The sequence below is a fragment of the Lagenorhynchus albirostris genome, chromosome 8 (assembly GCF_949774975.1).
Source record: "Lagenorhynchus albirostris chromosome 8, mLagAlb1.1, whole genome shotgun sequence".
Classification (NCBI taxonomy): Eukaryota; Metazoa; Chordata; class Mammalia; order Artiodactyla; family Delphinidae; genus Lagenorhynchus; species Lagenorhynchus albirostris.
This window is the reverse complement of record NC_083102.1, coordinates 48,796,981-48,819,446: the sequence shown is the minus strand read 5'-3', so window position 1 is coordinate 48,819,446 and position 22,466 is coordinate 48,796,981. Positions and strand designations below refer to the sequence as shown.

The following is a 22,466-nucleotide window of genomic DNA, read 5'->3' as shown; positions in this document are numbered from 1 at the left end:
TTTTCTAAAGCAGATAAAGAAAAGACTCTTAAATGATTCAAATTTTACAGTTTTTAATACTAACAGACTCTTCACAGAAAATATAGATGTGGTGTGAGGAGATCACACTTCACTAACTGGAGTCAGGAGGCTAACGTTTGGGATCAGGTGTTAGAGAGGCAGATGACATTGTACTAGGAACACAGACACTGGAGTCTGAGAGATTCTGGTGTGAATTCTTGTATTCCCACTTCTTAGCAATGTGATCATCCTAAATTTCAGTTTCTTTATCAGCAAAATGGGTATAATATTTCCTACACCAGGATGTTATGAGGGTTCAAAATAAAACATGGGAAACACCCAGCACAGTGCCTGGTACCTAAAAGTCCAATAAACAGTGCTAGTAGTAGTGATGAGATAATGACCTTGAGAAGCCAACTAAGCATTCTAAGTCTTAAGTGTTCACCTGCAAGATGAGGAAGTAGCATACTCAATGACTTTCTAAGTCCCTTACAGAACTAAAAAGACTATATGATTCCCATGGTTAAAAATCAACAAACATGAATTCGACTTCTTCAAACCATCTAGACCGTAGTTGCGCCATTAAATTAGGAAAACAATAATTCTTTAAAGTATTTTCAGATTTATAAAGAAAATTCACATAGATTATCTCATTTGGGCCTCAAATAACTCCATGGGCCTCAAATAACCCCATGATATTATTATCCTCACGTCAATCTAACTATAAAATGAACTTTAAAGTGACTATTTCTTCAATCTAACTATAAAATGAACTTCAAAGAAGCCAAGTGGTTTGGTCAGGTCACAAAGCTAGTATCAGAGACTTCATCTCCTGTTTGTCAGCATCCAAAGCAAATGTTCTAAACACTACTAGCCTGCAGGACAGGTATTAGTGCCCCACGAGAGAAAGATCATAGGTTTTGGAGGAAAAAATACCTAAATTTCCTCCTCAGCTTCAACATTACTTGCTTTGTGGCATTGGACAAATCACCTAATCTCTCTGGACCATAGCTTCTTCAATAATAAAACAATAATTCACCATGCATGCCACTGAAATTTATTCTGATAAATTTCTCTAGAGATTTTACCTTAAAGATCTAAGGAAGCCACATGAGTACTAAAATTTCTGATGAACAGATAATAAAATCCCATCATTTTCCTCAACCCCACCAAATTGCTCCTTCCTTACTCCTATATCCTCCTTACCTAAAGAAAAGCATCAGAAACCTCTCGTTGTCCCTGTTTATCTTCTTCCCCAACAAATGAACCTATGTGTAAAAACTGAAGTCCAAAAAGATATAACTTTGTACTTCTTATATTTGCAAGGAGATGGAGGGAAGAACCTAGTTAATAATAAAATAGATGTCCCCATCAGCAGGTGACAATTGTTATAAAGTCCCACTAAGAAAACTAACTTTTACTATGTATCCCCAAATGAGAAATTGTTAATAGGGGAAAGGACACTTGGCAATAAATGCCACTTAATTATATAGACTAATAAATACAAGTGATTTTAATGTAGTAGATTAGAGTTTTAAAATCCCATTTTTGCAACTAGTATTTGCAAAAGAGTTTAGTAATTTAAAGAACATTTTCCTTATTACATCAAAGTCCTATAATTTACCTTATAAATAAAATGTTCATAAAAGCTATAATCTTAATTCATATAACTCACATCCTAACTTTGGCAATTCACTTGAAGGCATGTTAATTTTTAAACAATTTAAAACCATTCTTAAAAGTATTTTCCATTTCCTCCTAGAGCTCCAGTTTGTTTTTGAAGAAATTGTTCCAAAGATGTTAACTGAAATTGCAAAGGGACAGCTGCTTGATACGATGGGGCATATTACTGCTTTGCAATATCAAATCACTCAACCTCACTCCTTTTCCCTTTTTTGGGCTCTAGGTTGCCACTGAAGTGGTTATTCATTAGTTAGTAAATACAGTGATGGTCATATTATGCATACTGATATGCCCTAAGGTCCTTTTATTGGGAAATGAGAGTATTTGCCCATACACACTTAATGTCTATGTTAATGTCTGCACTTGCTTTAACTTTCCCTAAATCCCAAAACACGTTTCAAGATTTGTTAACTGGAAAATTTCACACCACTACACTTTTTCGTTGTTCATTTTAAATTATGGAAACTCTCATATCTGTCATGAACCTTAGGAGACAAAAATAGAAAAAACATTCCTTAAGTTGGAAAAAAGGGTAATATGGTCTAAATATAATATCACAGAATGTAATCTTATATTAATCTTAAAAATTTAACCTTATATTACTCATATGCATTACCATGAATTATGTCAACAATTTATACAAAACAATGGATTTAAATTATATATATATATATAAATATATAGGTTCAAATGGTTTTTGCATTTTTCCTTTAAAGTATAGCAGGTATTTTTTAATTATCAAAAAATAATGCAAGAGTAAAATTAACATTATCTATGGTCATATCATCCTTTACATCATCTTCCTTAAAATCTTGAAACTCAAATCCTAACCATATAGTTTGAGACAATCCGTAAAACCATGTTTTTTAAAAAAAGGATTTTCTGGTCCTGGTTTCCCAGGGTCATAAAACTCAGACTGGCCTCCCCAAATTTATCTGTTCTCACTTGTTTCTTAACTGCTGGGTTATAAATACCTTTGTTTATTATTAAAGACACATTTTCTTCTGCAGATTCATTCCTGTGAGAAATATGTTCCAAATTCTATATACCCACATTGTATTAGAATTTTAAATTTGACTTATTTAACTTTATATAAAGAATAGTTTTTAAATTTGACAAAGCCATTTAAAACTCTACTAACAATTTATCTTTCAACACTATTTGTTAAATTTTTCTCTAGCATTAATTCTACTTGGGAGATACAAACATTCAGAGTATGGATATATGTAATACATGCACTAGGGTCAGAATTGATTTCCTATCATTGAACCTGCTGGGCAAAAATGTAACAGTATGCAATTGTACTCATGCTGTGCAAACCTCCATGCTAATATGCATATTAAAATTCGAACACATTGGGGTTTTCCATGCCTATTTATACTATGCATACATTTATTCTATACTTTTTCAAAAAATGTTATGCGTAGGTGCAAAATTTTAAAGCCAACAACAACAACAAAAATGGTTATCAGCTTGCCTTGTATTAGAATCTCTTTTGTCCGTCAATCAACAATAAAGTATTATTCTACCATCACAAAAGGAAAACCTTTGGAGGCAGTAGAGGACTATGGGTTGTGCAAATGTGCAGTTGCTAAGAAGCAAATATGCCTCTCTTCTAATCAAATAGCCCAGCTCAGCGATGCCGCTGGCTTGGAGCAAGAAGCAAATTCCACCAGCCACAAACTTAGAAACAGTCTTGAATTATTTGTTGCTGACCGCTGGCTGAACCCTTCCTGATGAGCACCATCACCATTAGCCACTACTCAGTGTATTCCATCAACCAATGGCAATAGCAGCATGCTACAGCTCAGGCTACAAGAAATTGATCAAACAGGGTAATGAGACTATTTCTTCACAGAGGTTATTTTAAATGAATATAAATATTTTCTTTCTACATAATTTGCCACAGAAAGGTCACTGAACTCCCTGTGATTCCAAAGAAAAATGCTTTACTGTCCCCCTTTACATATTTAAGTTAAGATAAAGCCAACAAACAATTCAGGGCATTTTTTGATATTAGGGGCAAATTCTAATGAGCTGGCATTTGTGACAACAGATTAGCTGTAATATTTTAGCTTCATATGAACTTATAGCTAAAAACTGATCAAATAATGCTACTCTATAAAGATAAAACTGATCATGATTTACCAATTAAAAACATTTATAAGAGTACATTTCTGTTTGAAGAAAGCACAATTAATCTCTAATGTAGGTGATAGTGAGAACATGAATCATATATATGCCTTCTTAGCTGAAGTTATTAAAATTTGATATAATTGTTGTAAATTATTTAGTGAAGCATTCATTTTTCTATAGCCCACCTCCTCCTGCTAGACAGTAGAATAAGATGCATGTTAACTATCCCAGTTAACACATGAATCATTTCACTGACAACTGATTTAGTTCTTCTTACAGAGTGACATTTATTGCTCCTTTTCTCTATATATTTTAAACTAAAACAATTATAAACAACTGGATTTAACATCACCACATGACCAAATTACAGCAATTTAGCTGTATATTTTATCTAACATAAAATGAAAATGTTCTACAAAGTTCAGTTTTCAGTTAGTAGACTTCCCCTATAGTGGTATTAAAATAATCCCAGCTGAATCACTATTTAAGAACTTTAAACACCCGCATACCAGCAACAATAAGAATTTGAAGTAAATATTTCTAACATATAGCATTCTGTAATTATTATAACCAACATAGATTATGTAACATCTAATTAAAAGTTTCGACTCAGTAGAAACACTTTTATATGAATGGACACCTCTAAAAACATTCTGAAAGATGTATCTTGTGTCATTAAAAATGAATGTGATCTAATATGATATAGTAAATATTTGTCAAAATGAACTGCTTTACATGCAGATTCTTTGAGAGTTTCAGTAATAATTTATTTTTGTTTATGATCTTTACATCAGAAAACAAATAGGTCAGATAATTCTTTGCCTTCATCAAAAATGTCTAGTTTACTATGTAATATGAAAAAAAAATGTTTCAGTGTATATAACTCTGTGCTTAGGCAATTTTTTTAAATTACTGAAACTCAGATGTGCTTTTATTAACTATTTTTTAAAACCGTTTATGGATGTTATTACGGATGACAGTAAAACCACCTCACCTACCAATAAAAACCCACAAGATATACACAAATGGCCACTTTTTTTAACAAGGGGATAAAGTATTGCTGGAGGTTAGAAGGTTATTTGTGCCACTGATAGGGATTTCTAAATATTCATTATTGGAAAACGCTGGCAGTCATAACAGGATTTTAAATATACATTCAAGTAACTTTTACCCAGAGATACAAGGCTTTGAATGAAACAGAAAACCTCTACAATTAACTTTAAATTAATCTCTCTTGAAAGGGAGGGCCACTGAAGAACTAGACAGAACACAATACAGAGAGGAGAAGCTCAAGGCTTACACACAGTATTTGTTTAGGTGCATTCTATTCTTTTCACAATAAAATTCTTGCATGCTTTAAGAAATGGCTAAAGGAGAGTCTCTAAATAAAAATCAATAATTAGTTAAAAGAAAATTAGGATCAAATAGCAAGAAGCATCCCATCAGCTGTCTAACAATATGACAAATTCAGCAGCAACCACAAAGAACCAATATAACTTCTGGTGCCAAGGAGCCAGATGGTACTGCTGGAAGAAATTAAGTCTACAGATTGGCAGTTCGACACTGTGATTATTGCCCAAGGGAGGACAAAGTGGAAGAAGAGCGGGAGGTTCAGTACGATGGGGATAAATCAATTACCACCAACTCACCACATCCTTCCTATCATAGCCTAATAACGGATTCTAAATACCCCATACCAGTGAACTGCCAAAGGTTTAAACAGTCCCAATCTTAGTTGGGAATGATAAACTTATATATAGTAAAAAGTAAAAGATAATCTCAGCTTTTCATCATAGGCCCTAGCAAAGTACACCGATAACTTTATCCACAGACAACAAATACTAAAGTATTTTAGTTATAGGTTTGTTGTGAAAAATAAAGCTATTTTTTCCTATTTTTTATTTTGTGTTACATTCAACAATGACATTTGTTAAAATTCTTTATGTTTTCCAAAAAGAGAATTATGTATAGATAATGGTTACATATAATGGTCTCATGACTAAACAATTGACGTACATGTTTTATAAAAAATTATTTCACTTATATTTTTGGACACACACAAAGAAAGTACTTCCCACTTGTGATATCTAAAGAATGCTAAAGAAACAGTAACATCTCAAGACATGTTCAAAGTCAAATCATGATAGGGAAAAGATAATACACATTGTCAATTTATGCAATTATGAGAAATTCAATATCAGTTAAGTCATACTTTTGAAATGTAAGACAGTTATACACTTAGTAACGTCTGGCAAAGCTTATGCTGAGGGAGCTTTTTTGTTTTTTTATTACCATCTTTCCTTGGCCTATCATCACCTATGAATATATACAGCTGCTTTGTGTTACTCTAGCTTGAGTAGGTCAGAAAATTAGTAAGAAAATAAGAATATTAAAATAGTAAAGGTAAAAAATTAAGAGTATTGATATTTTTAAATCCTAAGAATATACAATTTTACAATATAAATATGTGTTGATTCATTTAATATATTAGCAGTTACACTGATAGATAGATGGCCTTTGGATTTAGTCTCATAACCCAATCAGCAACAGATCAATTACATTTCATTAGTAAATAAATCTGATAAAGCAAAGATGTTTTTTGGTTAATCAGTTTGTTAGTATAAAAGCAAGGACTGAATTTACAAGGCTTCTAGAAAAGGACTGGTCAAATCGCAGGTACACACTAATTTGATCGATGTTCACCGAAACCTTTTCTAATACATTTTCTAGCATATTGCAGAAGGCTAGGAAATGAACTGCTAACATGAGCTGCTCAGTGCACTATCTGAATCCCTGTTGTGGGCACTGACAGCCACAGTGATAGAAAAATTAATCACAGAGGATATGCCCTATCTAAACTATACCTAACTCACTTTTCCTCATCTAACTAAACTTGTGTTTGTATACTTCCAATAGCTTGTTTGAAATACTGTTATAAAACTTAAAATGTACATCAGCATTTCAACTTCTTAGGACACATTCCCTCACTGTAATTTTGGGATAAATAGCTGTTAAACCTTCATAGTTCTGAACGAAATAACAGACCAGCAATGTTTTTAAAGCCTCAGAGGAGAACAGCTAGTTCACAGAAGTGTCTGTATTCACACAGGTCAATAGGTTCCAGTATCCATAAAGATTCATAAAAATACATTAAAATGTATTTCTATGTTAGTCAAAAAAATGTCAACAGAAAAAAAATGATGAGAGATACCTTATAAAAGCTCAGTGGATAGTAAAACAGAGCAGGACAAAATTTATTGGGGAAATTTTTTAAACTAAAGAAGCTACTAGTAAATAAAATCCAAATATTTTACATATAATAAAAACACTAACTTTTATTTCATATATTTTTATCACCCAAAAGATAACTTTGCAAATACCAGTATCAGAATTCCAGTTGACATAGTTCAAGACAGCAATATTAAGACTTTAATTGTACTCAATTATGAAACATGTAGATATATGATACAGGTTTATTTCTTTGGAAAAAATCAAATATTTAACAACCTGATTTTAAAAACAGGGAATGACTGTCACAAAAAAGAATTCATCCATTTACAAAATAGGATCCACTAGCAAGTATTCTTAAAAGTTTGGGACTTGAAGATACAAACTACTATACATAAAATAGATAAACAACAAGGCCCTACTGTATAGCACAGGGAACTATATCAGTATCTTATAATAAACTATAATGGAAAAGAAAAACAAGAAAAAATTCCAGAGAAAATATATACTAAAACAAAGTTATTCATCTAATCACTTGGTCATCTTGTGACATTACAATAGCCAAGAGCTAACAATGGGCAAGTCCTATGTGCCAGGCACTAATCCTTACAATAATCCTATGAGATACTACAATTATCCCTATTTTTATAAACCCAGAAACTAAGGCTTAGAGAGAAAATAATTTTTCTAAAGTCAAAATGTCAAACGAGGATTGAACCCAGGTACATGTAATACCATAGTCTGTGCACTTAACCACAATACAATTTGATCCTTGATATGATGAAGTACAAATTTTATCCTCTTTAAAGCCCTTCAAAATTTAGTTTTCGGATACCAGAAGTATATCCCGTCTGCCTTGACTAATGCTTAATATTGGTTAGACTGCCAGGGCAAAACACAGTTAATAAATATGATTCCTTAATTACAAGGAGAAATATGATTAGACAGTAAAAACAAAGAGAAAAGAAAAGCCTAAGAACATACCAGGATTCAAATGAATGCTGAAGAAAACTCAAGATAAAATGTATCCCCGTATGTATATAATCACATTAAGGAATGAAAGTAATTAATGGCTTCTAAAATTCTGTAAATTAAGATCATATGTTTAGAAGCAAAAGCAACAATTTTCCTGGTTTACGTGTGAGGAAACTTGGGGCAGATGTCTCTATTCTGAACCTCCTAATCTATCTCTTTCTACAATCTCTGGCAAGTCTTATCATTCTCATGACATTCAACATGTTTAGGCAAATAAATCAATGATTCTCCATATCTCTATCCCATATCTCACACTCCCTCTTAAATTTCTTTGACTAAACTTCTCAATACTCCTTCAAGCTCAACAGACTTAATGTTTCTTGTCCTCTTTATAGATGGCCTCACATCCTTGAGAAAAGAATCTAAATGTCAGGGTTCACCTTAGGTCTCATGGTGAAATCTACTGTTGGTCCTTCCCCATATCCCCTCTGGGTACTTACTCTCCCTTGTCCCTTGCCTCCACTGTCAAGGTGACCAACAAGCCTCTAGTCAGGTCCTTCTTATGCATGTGCTCCCCAGAAGGGTGCCCATCCCTGTCTCTCTTCCCCACTTCAGCTCCCCTCCCACAGCAAACCAAATTTTTATTTGTCTTCTGAGACATTCCTCACAGCTCTTATCTCTACTTGCTTAATCCATTACCTACTTGCTTTACCCATTATTACCTCTGTTAAATATGACAATTGATGACCCAAAGTAGCAGTAAGTTGGTCAACTCTCTTTCCTCTGCTCATCTTAAAAGCAGTGACTTGTCTTATTAATACCCCAGTCTAACAAAATAAACTGTAAAATTTGTTGAATTAAACTTTTATTCCATGTAGCACTCTGCCTAAAGCATACAACATTGTTACCCTCTCTCACTACTTATATTTAAAAAAATCAATTCTTCACCTCCTAAAAGACACATTTTCTTTTATAAAGAAATCCTATTGTAAACATATTAGAAGTTTATGGCATACATTTATCCCAGAACATAGGGCCCAGGACACCAATACCAAAACAAGTCCTATTCAATGAAAGAAATATATGCGTATTTTTTCCCCATGGTAAGACATTTTACTATTTTTTGATATTAAAATATTATTTTTTATTTAACTTCCTTTTAAAAAAAAAGTGATGGGCATGTTCAAAATAGCATGGCTTACAGGTGGTATTAGAAAGTGAGGAGGAGCTTTTGAAGACATTTAAACAAATTGACACCAAAGCACATCTCTGAGATGAAATTACTTTTCTGAGAGTCTTTAAATATTACACTATCTTTTTCTGCTTTTTACGCATGGAAAATAACTAGACGGTATCCAAATTACATTAACATTTTCTCTAGATATTCCAAATGAAAAGCTTCGAGGCAGCATCTTTGCTTCAATGACAGCCAAACTTGGAGACTGCTCTCAGAACTTTCATATAAAATATATTTAAATATCTCATTATGACATTGGAACTTGAAAGTATTTCAAGAAAAATGAAATTAGAATCCCTAAAATTTCCTCAATAGTGAAAATAGACCTAATATATAAACTAAAACATGACTGTGACTATGGATGAAGATATACAGAAAGATATATGATATAAGAAAGATATAAGATTTCCAAAAAATAACCAAAAATCAGAAGGATGGGAGATGAAGATACTGAGACTACTGTAATTAATTCTCTCTCTGACCCTAGATCAATTCTTCTAACTGTGATAAAGGACCAGTTTCCCCCACAAGACATCACAACATCACAAATTAATACTTTGGTTAAAAATATGTATATACATATAGGTATATATGTATGTATTTTATATATAATATGAATTACTAGAAAAAATAATGATCACGTATTTGGATAATGCAGGAATGTCAAAATGCTATAAACATTTCTAAGTGCTTAATCTCATTTTCTGTACTTATATTGTTGCAGACCAGTAGCAAACAGATCACAGACTCAGATCAGTCTGCAGACTACACAATGAGTAGCACTGCTTAGATAATTCACGTTGCTCCCTTATGTCTCAGTTCCCTGATCTGGCAAGACTACTAGGTTTAGTGACTGACATATAGGAAGAAAAACAACACAAAACACACACACACACACACACACACACACACGTCCTCACAAAGGAGAAGAAACAAATTCAAAGAAACAAACCAACTTCTTTTTTGAAAGCTAAAAATAGTGACCATTTTTCTGAGATGATCACCCCAGCACCCCTTAGATCCCACCACCATAACTATACACTGACAAAATCCAGCCCGAAAAAGTCAGAATATCAACAAAATAATTTACGTGGACTGTATGTTCTCTGAAATAATTTGTTAAAGTAAAACTGATGTGAAAGAAGAGCCATATGATTATTCATTTATATGTGTAATGCAGCAAACCTTACTGCATTTACATTTCAAAAGGCATAGATGATATTGCTAAATGAGGGGACTGATATCTTCTGCAACAACACAAAGCAAGAATTCTTTTTTAAATCATGTTAAAGGCTATAGAATTCGAGAGTTCACTGAGCTGAATAAAGCACAGCAAGAAAATTACTTTTTGCCATCTGCACAGTTTCTAAAGTATCCACTAAGCAACAATAACATTAAAGGTAGGCTAGGATATGTCCCTGTTTTAATTAGTATATTAATCTCACAATTCTTTAAAGAACTCAGTATTTTGAGAAATGACTTAGCCTCAAGTTAAGAACACCTTAAGAACTTACACCTTAAGGTGTAAGAACTTAAGTTCTTACAGAACTGGAGAAAATATTTACAAATCATATATCTCATAAGAGACTGGTAGCTAGAGTTCTCTTAGAACTTAACAATAAAAAGACAGCCCAATTGAAATATGGAAAAATGATTTGACTAGGCCTACTCCAAAGAAGACATACAAAAGAAAAGATGATCAACATCATTAGTCATTAGAGAAATGCAAATCAAAACCACAATGAGATACCACTGAACACCCCTTAGGATGGCTAAAATAAAGACAGACAATAACAAGTGTTGAAGAGGATGTGGATAAGTGGAAACCTTCACACATTGCTGGTGAGGACATAAAATGGTATATGGCACTTTGGAAAATAGTTTGACAATTTCTCAAAAAGGTAAACTTAGAGTTAACGTAGGAGCCAGCAGTTCTACTCCAAGGTACAGTATATAGTTAGAAGAAATGAAGACATACACAAAAACTTGTACATACATGTTCACTGTGGCATTATTAATAATAGCTAAGAAGAAGAAACAACTCAAAAAATCATCAACTAGGGACTTCCCTCGTGGCGCAATGGTTAAGCCTCTGTGCTCCCAATGCAGGGGGCGTGGGTTCGATCCTTGGTCAATGAACTAGATCCCACATGCATGCCACAACTAAGGAGCCCTCCTGCCGCAACTAAGACCTGGCACAACCAAATAAATAAATAAATATATATAGTTTTAAATCATCAACTGATGAATGGACAAACAAAATGTGGCATACCCATACAAGTGAAGCATTATTGGGAATGCAGTACTGCTGTGTGCTGCAACACGAATGAACCTTGAAAACGCTATGCTAAGTAAAAGAAGCCAGACACAAAAGGCCACATATTGTGTGATTCCATTTACATGAAATGTCCAGACTAGGCAAATCTATACAGAAAGAAAGTAGATTTGTGGCTGCCTAGGCCCATGAGGTGGGGAGGGGGGCCTAGATTTGGGGAAAATGGGGAGTGACTGTTCATAGTACAGGGTTTCTTTTTTGTGGCAATGAAAATATTCTAAAATTAATCGGGGTGATGCTTGTACAACTCTGTGAATATATTAAAAACTACTGAATTGTATATTTTAAATGGGTAAATTCTATGGTTATATTATTTACATCTCAATAAAGCTCATTTTTAAAAATAGAATAAGAATCCTAGACTCTACCCCCAAACTGCTGATGGACTCTATAAAATCAAAGTCATCCTCTTTAACTCATAAGTGCATGTGTTCTCAAGAGCCATAATTTTAGAAGGTTTAATAAAGGAATTGCTTTAATCTTACCCCCAATTCTGTACCAAAAAAAGGAGGAAAGGGGTTAAAAACCTGTAACTAGAAATGAAATAAAAGCATTCAACTTCTGCCTCAGTAATGTCCTACTTCTTTTGACAACTGAGGGTCCCAGTCTGCCTCTGTGCTCCTCACTAACACGTAGGCAGGCTGCCTCCAAGCAAGCCTTGCCCACTTTACTCACAACACCCAATCAGACCTCCCATTCAAAGGAAATGGCTTTCAGGATATAGACACGCAAAAGCAAAGGAACCCCTCACAAATTACCTACACTATGCTCATGAACAGGAATCAATAGCCAAGGCTGTCCAGACCTTTGAGGGAAACCAATAACATGAAGGAAAAGGACCAATGATTAAAACGCAACTTGTACACAAAGGACAGTCAGCTTAGAGTTAGAGAATCAAACGTAAATATTATAGATCTTAACAATGCAAAAATAATTTAATGAACAAATTTGGAATTTAAGAGTGGAAAGAGAGATGGAAGGAAAGCTGGGTGCACTACTTTCCGCATACTTAATAACAAAGAGTCAATAGCCACCTTCTGAGGTTGGTGCATTACAAGATAAGAAGAACATTATTTAAGTCAAAAGCAAACACAAAAAGAAGTAAAAATAAAATAATAAAAAATCGGGAGGCAGAAGTGGGAAAGGAGGTGGGCAGAATCATCCATCATAGAGGGAGTCAACAGATTCTGTTCAAGGTTGATCAGACAAGAACTAGAAGTAGTGTGCCCAAAGTTACTATAGTAGCTAGAGAAGAAACTGTAACAAGTGGCTGCCTCTGGGGTTAGGGCGGGGTGGAAAAGGAGGCTTTTACGTTTTATTGTATACCCTTCCGATCATTTTTATTTTTAACCAGATGCATGTCTCTTGTAAGTAGGAAAAAAACTAGTCTAATTTTTTAAGTAGCATGGCATAGAAGGATCAAAGGAGTTGAAGTTTGCTACTTCTAAGTTGGATATGATAGTCAACTTTTTGAGTCTCAGTTTCCACATCAGCAAAATAGGGAAAATGTCTCCCTGGTAGTTCTGAGTCAATTAAAGGAAATAATGTAGATGAAAGAATCTGGTTCAGTGTCAGACATATTTCTCAATAAATATTACTTAAAGATGGTTCAATCCCCTTTCCTTCCTAAGATGCTACCTCAAGCACCAGCACAGTCACTTCTAAGGAATTTGTCTCAGAGGAAGGGAGCTCTCTGCAGAACCATGTGCCAGGCTAGCAAGCCTTCCTCGAAAATCAAGTGGGTCAGTCTATGGTCTTAACCTTTGCTTTTCAACGTTTAAACTCTTAATTCACACTTTGGTGCAGTTGCAAACAGGACACACAACTGAAAACAGGAAGCTATACATTGTGACTTCTCCAAACAAAGACCAGAGGCCAAATCCAAATATATATAGCAAGAAAGATAAGTCTGTTACGTGCCTAAATTTTATAAGATACAGTGTTCTGCAACAGCCAAAAATATCTTTACCATTGGCCCAGTGCTGATACCTAAAGATCTGTGAGTGGGACTTGACCTCCCTTGGGTTAAGGTATTCCTCTATTAACATGCAAACTTTCCTAGGGGTAATTTATCAAAGCCTTTCCAATGTACTTAACTGAGAATTTGATTTGAGGGGGGAAACAGATTCAAAAATGGGACAACTACCGACAGACAGTAGTGTCGGGAAGGGGCCCTGTGCAGTGTGCTGAGGGACCACAGAAGAGTGCAGGAAGTAAAGAATCTTTTTACCTACTTCAAAGGACTGCTTAGCGCTATGCCTAGTCCACATCTGCGTATTCAGCCCAAGTGCAATGGCTCACCCTTCTTTTCAGCCACAAAGCCCAAGGTAATAAACACAATTAGAACAGAGCTTCTCAAACTTTAATGTGTACATAGGGATCTTGTTTAAATGCTAATTCAGATTCAGTAGGTACGGGTGGGGACAGAGATTTAGCATTTTGAACAAGCTCCCAGGTGACACTGTTGCAGTTGGTCTGCAGTCCATACTTTGGGTAGGAAGGGGCTAAAAGAATCCCTTCCTTTTCAGTGCAGTGTCTACTACTCTAACCCTGGCTCTTCTCAACACCCTCTGAACCAAAAGCAACAGTATCTTAGCTGGGGAAGAGGCAAAATACAGTGGTTTTGAGAGCAGAGCCGGGTCCTTGGAGTCAGACAGACATGAATTCAAATTTCAGTTCTGCCACTTATATGACCTTCATTTGACCTCTCTATCCCTGAATTTCCTCTGTTGTCAAATAGTGATGATATCTACCGCACAGAGAGGCTGTCAAGATTCAGAATAATGTAGCCAGACACTTAGCTTGCTGCCTCCACTAGATGGTCTCTTTGCCTTGACTCATCCAACAATTAACTGCCAGGACCATCTCCCTCAAATATGCACTCATCACATCAGTCTATTGCTTCAGGGATCTCTTAATGACTACCAGATCAAAGGTAAACTCCTTAACTTGGTATTCAGCTCTCACTGTCCCTCATTTGCTTACCTCTAAGACCCACTGCGCTCCTTCCTATTCAACATCACCTCTGGTTATTACCTTCTCCAGGCAAATCACCTCTGTGCCACCATTAAATTTACTAATTCTGAAATGTGGACACAAGCATTTGGAGATCTAGGGAACTTCTAATCAATCACCTGGTCCAAACTCTTCATTTCACAAATCAGAAAGTGAAAATCCAGAGAGGCTAAGTGACTTGACCTTGACAACAAAATGATTACCAATCAGTATGAAAACCTGGTTTTTGGACTTCTACTCTAAATGTTCTTTTCAGCAGATTTTCCCACTTTCTCTCTAGCAAACTTCAGGAACCATGCAAAACTCACTTTTAAAAAAAAAGGCCCTCCATTTACAATTTACTCTACAACCTCTCAGAACGTAGGCATAAAGTTTATGTTTTGGTTTATTCAACATGATGCCAAAACATATGACTGACTGAGTCAACAAATAAGGGAAGAAAATCAATGATACCAATTATTTGCCTTGGTACAGGCCAAATCAATTCAATATTTTAACACATACTAGTTACTATTTTCGGAATCTGCCTTGTTAGAACTTAGATTGCTGATAGGTGGCTATCTTCTCTTTCCAACTGGATTACAAGTCTCTTGAAAACAGGAATTTTTTTTCTTCATCTTTGAATTCCCCATTACCTTGCCAAGGTACCTTGTTCCTTTCTTCATGAATTGTGTAAATAACTGCTAATTTACTGTATTAAAAATGCATTATTTTTCATAATTTGAGTTTTATTACCTTTGCAATATTTCTTATCTAGCCCATTTTGTTATAGTCTTATTTGCCCACTTTGTTTTATAGTGATGCATTTTCCCACTCAATGGCATAAAAATCAAAAAGATGATTCTCAATGACTATGTGTTTTTATTTTATTCATATATGCCTTTGTAATCATAAAAATATTTTACATCTGTGTATACTTTATATCTCCAATCACACAATATATATCTTGAGTGTAAAAACATGTTTTCTACTTTTTTATCATTTCTCCAAACTATAACCTCTCACGTCTACCAAAGTACCTGAAGCTAGGCTATACACATTACAGAAGGACTAAAATAATCATTGTTCTGATACTGCTATAACACAAGCTAGCTTAAAGGAACCCAAAAAAAAGTTAAAAAAAAAAAACCCACACAAGTGCAACAATATATTATGTATACAAAGATATGTGTAAGTTGCAAACTAATCTAAATTCTCAGAATAAAATGCAAAAATATGATTTTTATTATCAAAAACCACATGATACTATAGTTGGTTACCCTAAATGGGAAGTAATTGAAAGAACCTTGTTTTTCCTGGTTTTAAATATTATTTCACATTTTACTGGAGCCCAGAGAAAAGTAAAACATCTATTGCTTGGCTTTTACTAGAACTGATTAGTGCTACACCTAACTTTATGCACAAAAAAATCTTCCTCAAAAGTCGGTGTCTATCATAAAGCAGAAACTAACACACCATTGTAAAGCAATTATACCCAATAAAGTTGTTAAAAAAATGTGTAATGTGTAAAAATTTATCCATTAAATTTATATTTATGCACATGGATGGATTTATATCTAAGCTTGTTGTAGATGCATTATAAGAGTTCATTATTTATAGGCATCATGGAGATAATCCTTAAAGTAATCCTTTGGAATAAGTGATTTACATGTTTTATAAGTTCAAGTTTTCATAAATTGTATTCCTTAAAGAAAACGAATACCAAAAAAGAAGAAAACATCATCTACTATTATAAATTATGATCAAAAGAGCATAGCTTTTTTTCTTAATCTCAAACTTTAAAAATAGTTCCATACATAAACCAGTATTTTTTCATACAAACCTATGTTCTGTAATGCTCACAGTTTTTAGTAACCTATATTACTTGGGAATTTTTAGTTAAGAAGATACCAGGACAATAAATGACTGTTTTGTATCTTTAGCTTCATTTTAGTCTTCCTATATTCACGCCCTAGAGGTTCCAGATTCTTATCCACAAAGTGATTATGGTCTAGGACTGAATCAGATTTGTAACAAATGTCTACTGTGATCCTTCAACCTATCATCGATGGGCAGAGCCAATATACGTCTTCTAGCTCACTGAATCCTTTCACCTTACCTTAGGGACTTTCCACAATGCTACACGGTTAGATGCTTGCTTTTACAAATAATGAAAATGAATGAAAAATGATTTCAAAATAGAAAAATGGAAACCCAAATCGTTATATTGTATCTAAAAGCTACCCTGCATCTACCATCTTAGTGCCTAAACAAACATTCTAACATGTATGACAAGGGATATTCTTTAAGGTTTTGAGTTTCATTATCTCTAATTTTATCTGATTACTGACATGCACCATTTCTACTAACACTTCAATATATCCAGCCATACAATAGCATAAAACTTCTAACAGTGATCTACAATAGTCTAGAAACCATTATGATTTGTTTTAAGTTTTTCAGAAAAAAATAAAAGCACAAAGCTAATAAAATGAAATTTCTATTAAATCTAATTTTTATAAATATTACCAAATCACAATGAAACTAACAGCAGTCATACAATCATTTATAAAATGTATTTTCCCTCAAAAAATAAAAACAAAAAAGTGTTTCCAAAGAGAGACGAGAAAAAATTACAAAGTACAATATTTTTAAGCTACAAGCATTACAAAAATCTGTCACCATCTACGTTACAATTCTAGTCATCAATAAGGTACTTTGTTTTCAATGCATTATTCAAAAATCAATTATATCAACTCTTTTGTATAGAAAAGCAGCACACCTTTCAGGCAACTAGTATTAATGAGTAGACATGACTATAGAATATCCATCTGTTTCTCTGACAAAGCTGTGGCTACTCTAGTCACTCATTGAAATTCCATTAATCTGGTGTACCAAGGTCCAATGCGAAAATCAAAACTCCATCTAACCCTTTATCAGTTCACAATAACCTACAAGTGAACTCTGCCTGTTAGCATGCAGCAAGTTATGATTTTGCTATCAATCAGGCAGTTGGCCAATAAAAAAAAAAAAAGGCAGGCTGGAAACAGCGTGTCTGGCAGGGTTTGAAGACTTTGTTTTTGTTTTCTGTTTTCATTTCCTTTCAATTTCTATAGGGTGTCTGGACCTTGTGAGATTATGCATTATTCTCCTTGGCTGTGATTTAATTGCTATCAGCAATCAAGTCGAAGCATCACTGAAGTGTGCTTGAATTTCATTAGAAGATATAACTTATGCTACTTTCCTACAGTACCTAATAAACCATAAAGAAACCAAAACACATATGGCTTGAGGGAATAACTGGAAAATTAGGTAGCCATTTGGGAACTGAATGAACTTTTGAACCAGAGGAACAGAGAAAAAGAAATATTAAAGGAAAAGACAAACTTAGAATGCACACAGAGATGTGCAGGTTTGACCTTTATAGTACCTTGAAAATTACATTAGCATTATGAAAAATACATATCATGTTTGTAGTTTATAATCCATCAAAGTTCAGATATTTTGTTAGTGCCTACCATAAGGTAAAAGTCAAAAGGACAAAACAACAATCTGGTTTGACAAAAGGCCTTTTGGTGACCTGTGCTAATTTAGTTATACTTGTTGTTAAATGCATTATCATTTTATAATTAATATATCATTAGACTAAGGTCACACAATGAAGGAAAATTTATTCAGCAAAGGAAAGAGAACACATATAACGATTAAGCTGCAGGAAGAAAAACTAATATGACTAGATGATATTTTAGAGTGGAAATTAAAAGTTCAAGTGGTAGTTTTAAAATTAATTTAGAGTATTCTTAGAAGAAAATGTAAAATTATCAAAAACAGCATTATTTATATACCAAAAATGAATAATACTAAAAGTTAAATTTTCAATCTAAGAATTGCTTACATAAACACTGATGAAAATGCAATATTTAACAAAAATTTAAATGTTACACATAAATATAATTTATTAAATAATATTCAAATATTGATAATGTTTTAGCAATAAATCTTTTTCATGCTATTAATGTATTTTCTTTATATTTGGTTATGAAAACAAACATAATAAATTATTTACTCATAAGAAAAAGACAATAATCCTGTAAATGATTATTTACAGGATTATTTACATGAAATACAATAGCAATTCACTTTTCCTAACAAATCACTGGCTCTCACATATATTTAATTGTTGGATTTCTTAGGTTGTAATTTTTTCGAGATGGCACATAATGCTTCCTGGTACATCAAAATATCTATGCTACTTTGAGAAATCCTGAGCATATATATTCTATGAATATGTAGCCATATCTATATATTATCCTGAGTATAAGTACTCTCTATATATGTATACATACAAACATACTCATTTCTATCTACCAATGTTTTCCAGAGAAGCAAAACAAACCATTGTAATGTGTCTGAAAAATAGTTCAACTCAAATAATAATTCATTGTTTTGCCTGAAAATATTACTTCATCGATTATAAAACATTTTCTAGTAGAAATGCTTTTGAAGATCAGGTTAGAAGGGGTAATGCTCTGTTTCAGATAATAAGTGTGACTGAAGAAAAATGTGCATCTTTTTAAAAACTAGACAATCTAAGAGAAAGAAATTCTTTCCTTTTAAAAATAGATATTAAATGTTAGCCAAAATGTAAAATTCAACATAAAATGGATATGATTATTGTTGCTACACACTGTACAAAGTTCTGAATATAAAAAAAAGCTTGTGTTGTTCTGAATCAGTGGTTAGAATGTTTATCACTTATGCATGTACTTGACTTATCCCTGTTCTGCAGTAGACATAATTTTATACCTCATAAAAGCAATTTATGTTTCCAAAGGGAATAATCTGGATAACATAAAATGTGGAGTGCTCTGTTGCAGGAAGCATATTTTCATTCAGCAATTGTATTTAGAGATGGAACTGCACAGTTTGATCATCATATAGTGGTAGAAGGCATTATTCATTTCTATGTCTATGTGAAGCTTTGAGTGCCACAAATTAATATGCATGGCTAATTTATCAATACACATTCTTAATTTGTACCTATATATCACCCTTATAGGTCTCTATAATTCAGATGCACTCAACTGGGTGGCATAACAGAGAAAGCACATGCTACACTAAAAACAAGTTTCATAACTTTGGCAAGTTTTTAAAAATTAATAAGAAATAAATAATCAATTTTATTACCATTTCAATTAATACAAAAAACTATAATATTACTGTGTAATATAGGATATTTTTAAATGACAATCAGAAAAATGAAAATGTATTATTAAAAGAAGCATTTGATGGAAACCTGTCTCAATGAGAGAAGGCAATGTAGGAATAATTAATTTAATATTTTATGAACTCATTTTGTATGAAGTTTTCAGGGAAAAAGAGATCAAAAACCTTCTTCATTATTTATAAAATAATGAAATACAACAAGTCATTAAGCAGCACAATAAAATTAAGCAAGAATCTTATAATATCAAATTAACCAACAAACTTACTGATAATGTTCATACGATGATGCAAGCACTCTCCTAAAAATTCAAGTAAAGAAAATTTCCTAGGAAAAGAAAGAACTACATACTTAGGAAAACCACTAGAGAGAGCTCTTCTGTTCCTTAAAAGGTTCTGGTAAAGGTAAGTTAACTGAAGCCTCTGTGTTTATCTGCTTTCTGACAAGACCACCACCTTTACACATTGCACTGTTTTGTGTTAGAGTGTCAAGAGGTATATTCTATGGGAAAATGTCGCATACCATCAGAGGGGGCCTCATCATCTTTATCATATCTTTCTGAGGCTAATGAAATAGTGTCTGGAGGCCCAGCAAAAGGGTCATCGTATTCTTCTCCATCTTCTATATCACCTATAAAAGAATCAGAGAAAAAAAGAATGGATATATGTATACATGTATGTATACCTGAACCACTTTGCTGTACACCTGAAACTAACACAACATTGTAAATCAACTATGCCCCAATATAAAGTAAAAATTAAACTTAAAAATATTATTAAAAAACAAAAACTAATCAGAGAAAAGTCTTTTATAATTTAGCCATCTTTAAAAGTGTTACTTTGTCAAAGAGGTAAATTTTACTATTAAATTCGGTCACTTTCATGGAAAACCAAAGAAAAATTTTTGAACTAGATAAAAACAGATCCTATTTTAATGTATATTCGCTGTAACTTAGCTAAAGTAATTTTTGAAAGTCAGTACACAACTGCTTCTTTCTGTTACAAAAGGATACAACTTCCAAAATTATGATGGTCTCTACAAAGAGGAATTCAAAAAAGTGGAAGCAGGTTAAAACATAGTGTGTAACCAAAACAAACAAAACCAAAATAACAATAACAGCAACCAAAAAAAGCATGGAAAGCACAACAGAGAAAATAATTCAAGTTAATTCCATTTACCTACTCAATAATTGGAAAAATGATGATGAGAAATTGATAATTCAAAGCCATATGAACGTTTTATGTTTTCATTAAAAAAATCACAGATTATATTAGAATAGATTAAAAATACTCAGTTGTGTTTTCAAGAGCAGGAATCTTTTACGGAAAAACTGCTTTAAAACTCATATAAACCTTTTAAATTCAAACAAGGTGATTTACAAACTAGACACTTTTGATTTTGCATTCAGTGATATGTTACTTTATTTTTTCTTGTGTTTTGGCTAGTTTTCTAGATGATTTCCAAATCTTAGGCTGATTGGTTGGCTTGAAGTCATTTAATCCCCACAATAAAATCTTGTGGTTTGGGTTTTTTCCATATACTCATTTAGAATAATTTTTTAAAAGAGTGAATCAAACATTTGCTATATCCCAGTTACATCTAAGCACTCATTCTTCATCCATATTGAACAACAAGGGAAAAGGTATGCTTAATACCATATAAATGATCTGTTAACAATTCAAGTTACTTGTTAAAAATTCAAGAGAAAACCAGCCACCTCACCTAAAAGTCATAGTGAAAAATCTCCCTAGGAATCCTAGAGTGCCTATAGTATTACTTTTAGATCATAGTTGCTAGGCAGATCCAGATTAAAGCTACCTGGCTCTCCAAAAGGATATCTGTATCCTCTGACATGCATCTGATGGGTAGCACCCTACTTTCACCATATTTTTGGTAGAGGAAAGAGCCTCTTTCAAGACAACACTTTCAAAATAATAAAAGCCAATATTCATATCTACTTTTTTAAATTTTGATATTTTATCAGCATTCATCATCCCTGCCCTACCCTGAAAGTAAAGATATCTCCCATCAAGACAATAAGAGCAGAATATAGAGATGACTATCTTATTGTCCTTAGTGATTATACCATTATGTGTACCATACATGGTGATGTTTCTTCCCCAATTAAAATTCCAAGAAACATGTACAAATACTACTCATTCTTCGGATCTTAATTTCTCTTTCTTTCAAGATGTTCAAAGTACTTCTCAGAACATTCAGTGATCCCTTATAATATTTCTCTTATGGAAAGAAGAGTGGTCTGATTTAAAATATGAGGTAAGAGAGAACCTCATAAAAAGTGCTAGTAAAAATATGTTTGAACATAAAATGACAGCTCATGAAATACACAGTAGTAAAGATCACAAAATTCTCAACTGCTCAAAATTGCTAGAATATCCTTATATTCTTAATAAAGTAAGAATTTTTATGTTATGAATTTTCTAAGGATATTTCAAATCATGAACTATAAATATTGCTATGAAAAAAAAGTATTAGCACACTTCAACTACATTACCATAACTTAGCACTTAGCATATTACACTATTAAGAATACAGAAATACAACAATAAAGCTAATGATTCTATGGAAAGGATTTTGAAAAAATTCAGATGCTCATGCTTAAATCTATTAAACTCTGTGTGGAAATAAACAAA

General features: G+C 33.1%; 1 protein-coding gene across 2 annotated transcripts in view; it reads right to left on the bottom strand.

Annotated features, from left to right (window-relative positions):
• The window catches only part of SKAP2 (src kinase associated phosphoprotein 2), a 155,005-nt gene that overhangs the window by 116,946 nt on the left and 15,593 nt on the right, over positions 1–22,466 (bottom strand). For both annotated transcript variants that reach the window (XM_060156968.1, XM_060156969.1), the window contains exon 4: positions 20,335–20,442. In XM_060156968.1, coding sequence (XP_060012951.1) covers positions 20,335–20,442 — 108 coding nt within the window. The remainder of the gene's footprint in view (positions 1–20,334; positions 20,443–22,466) is intronic.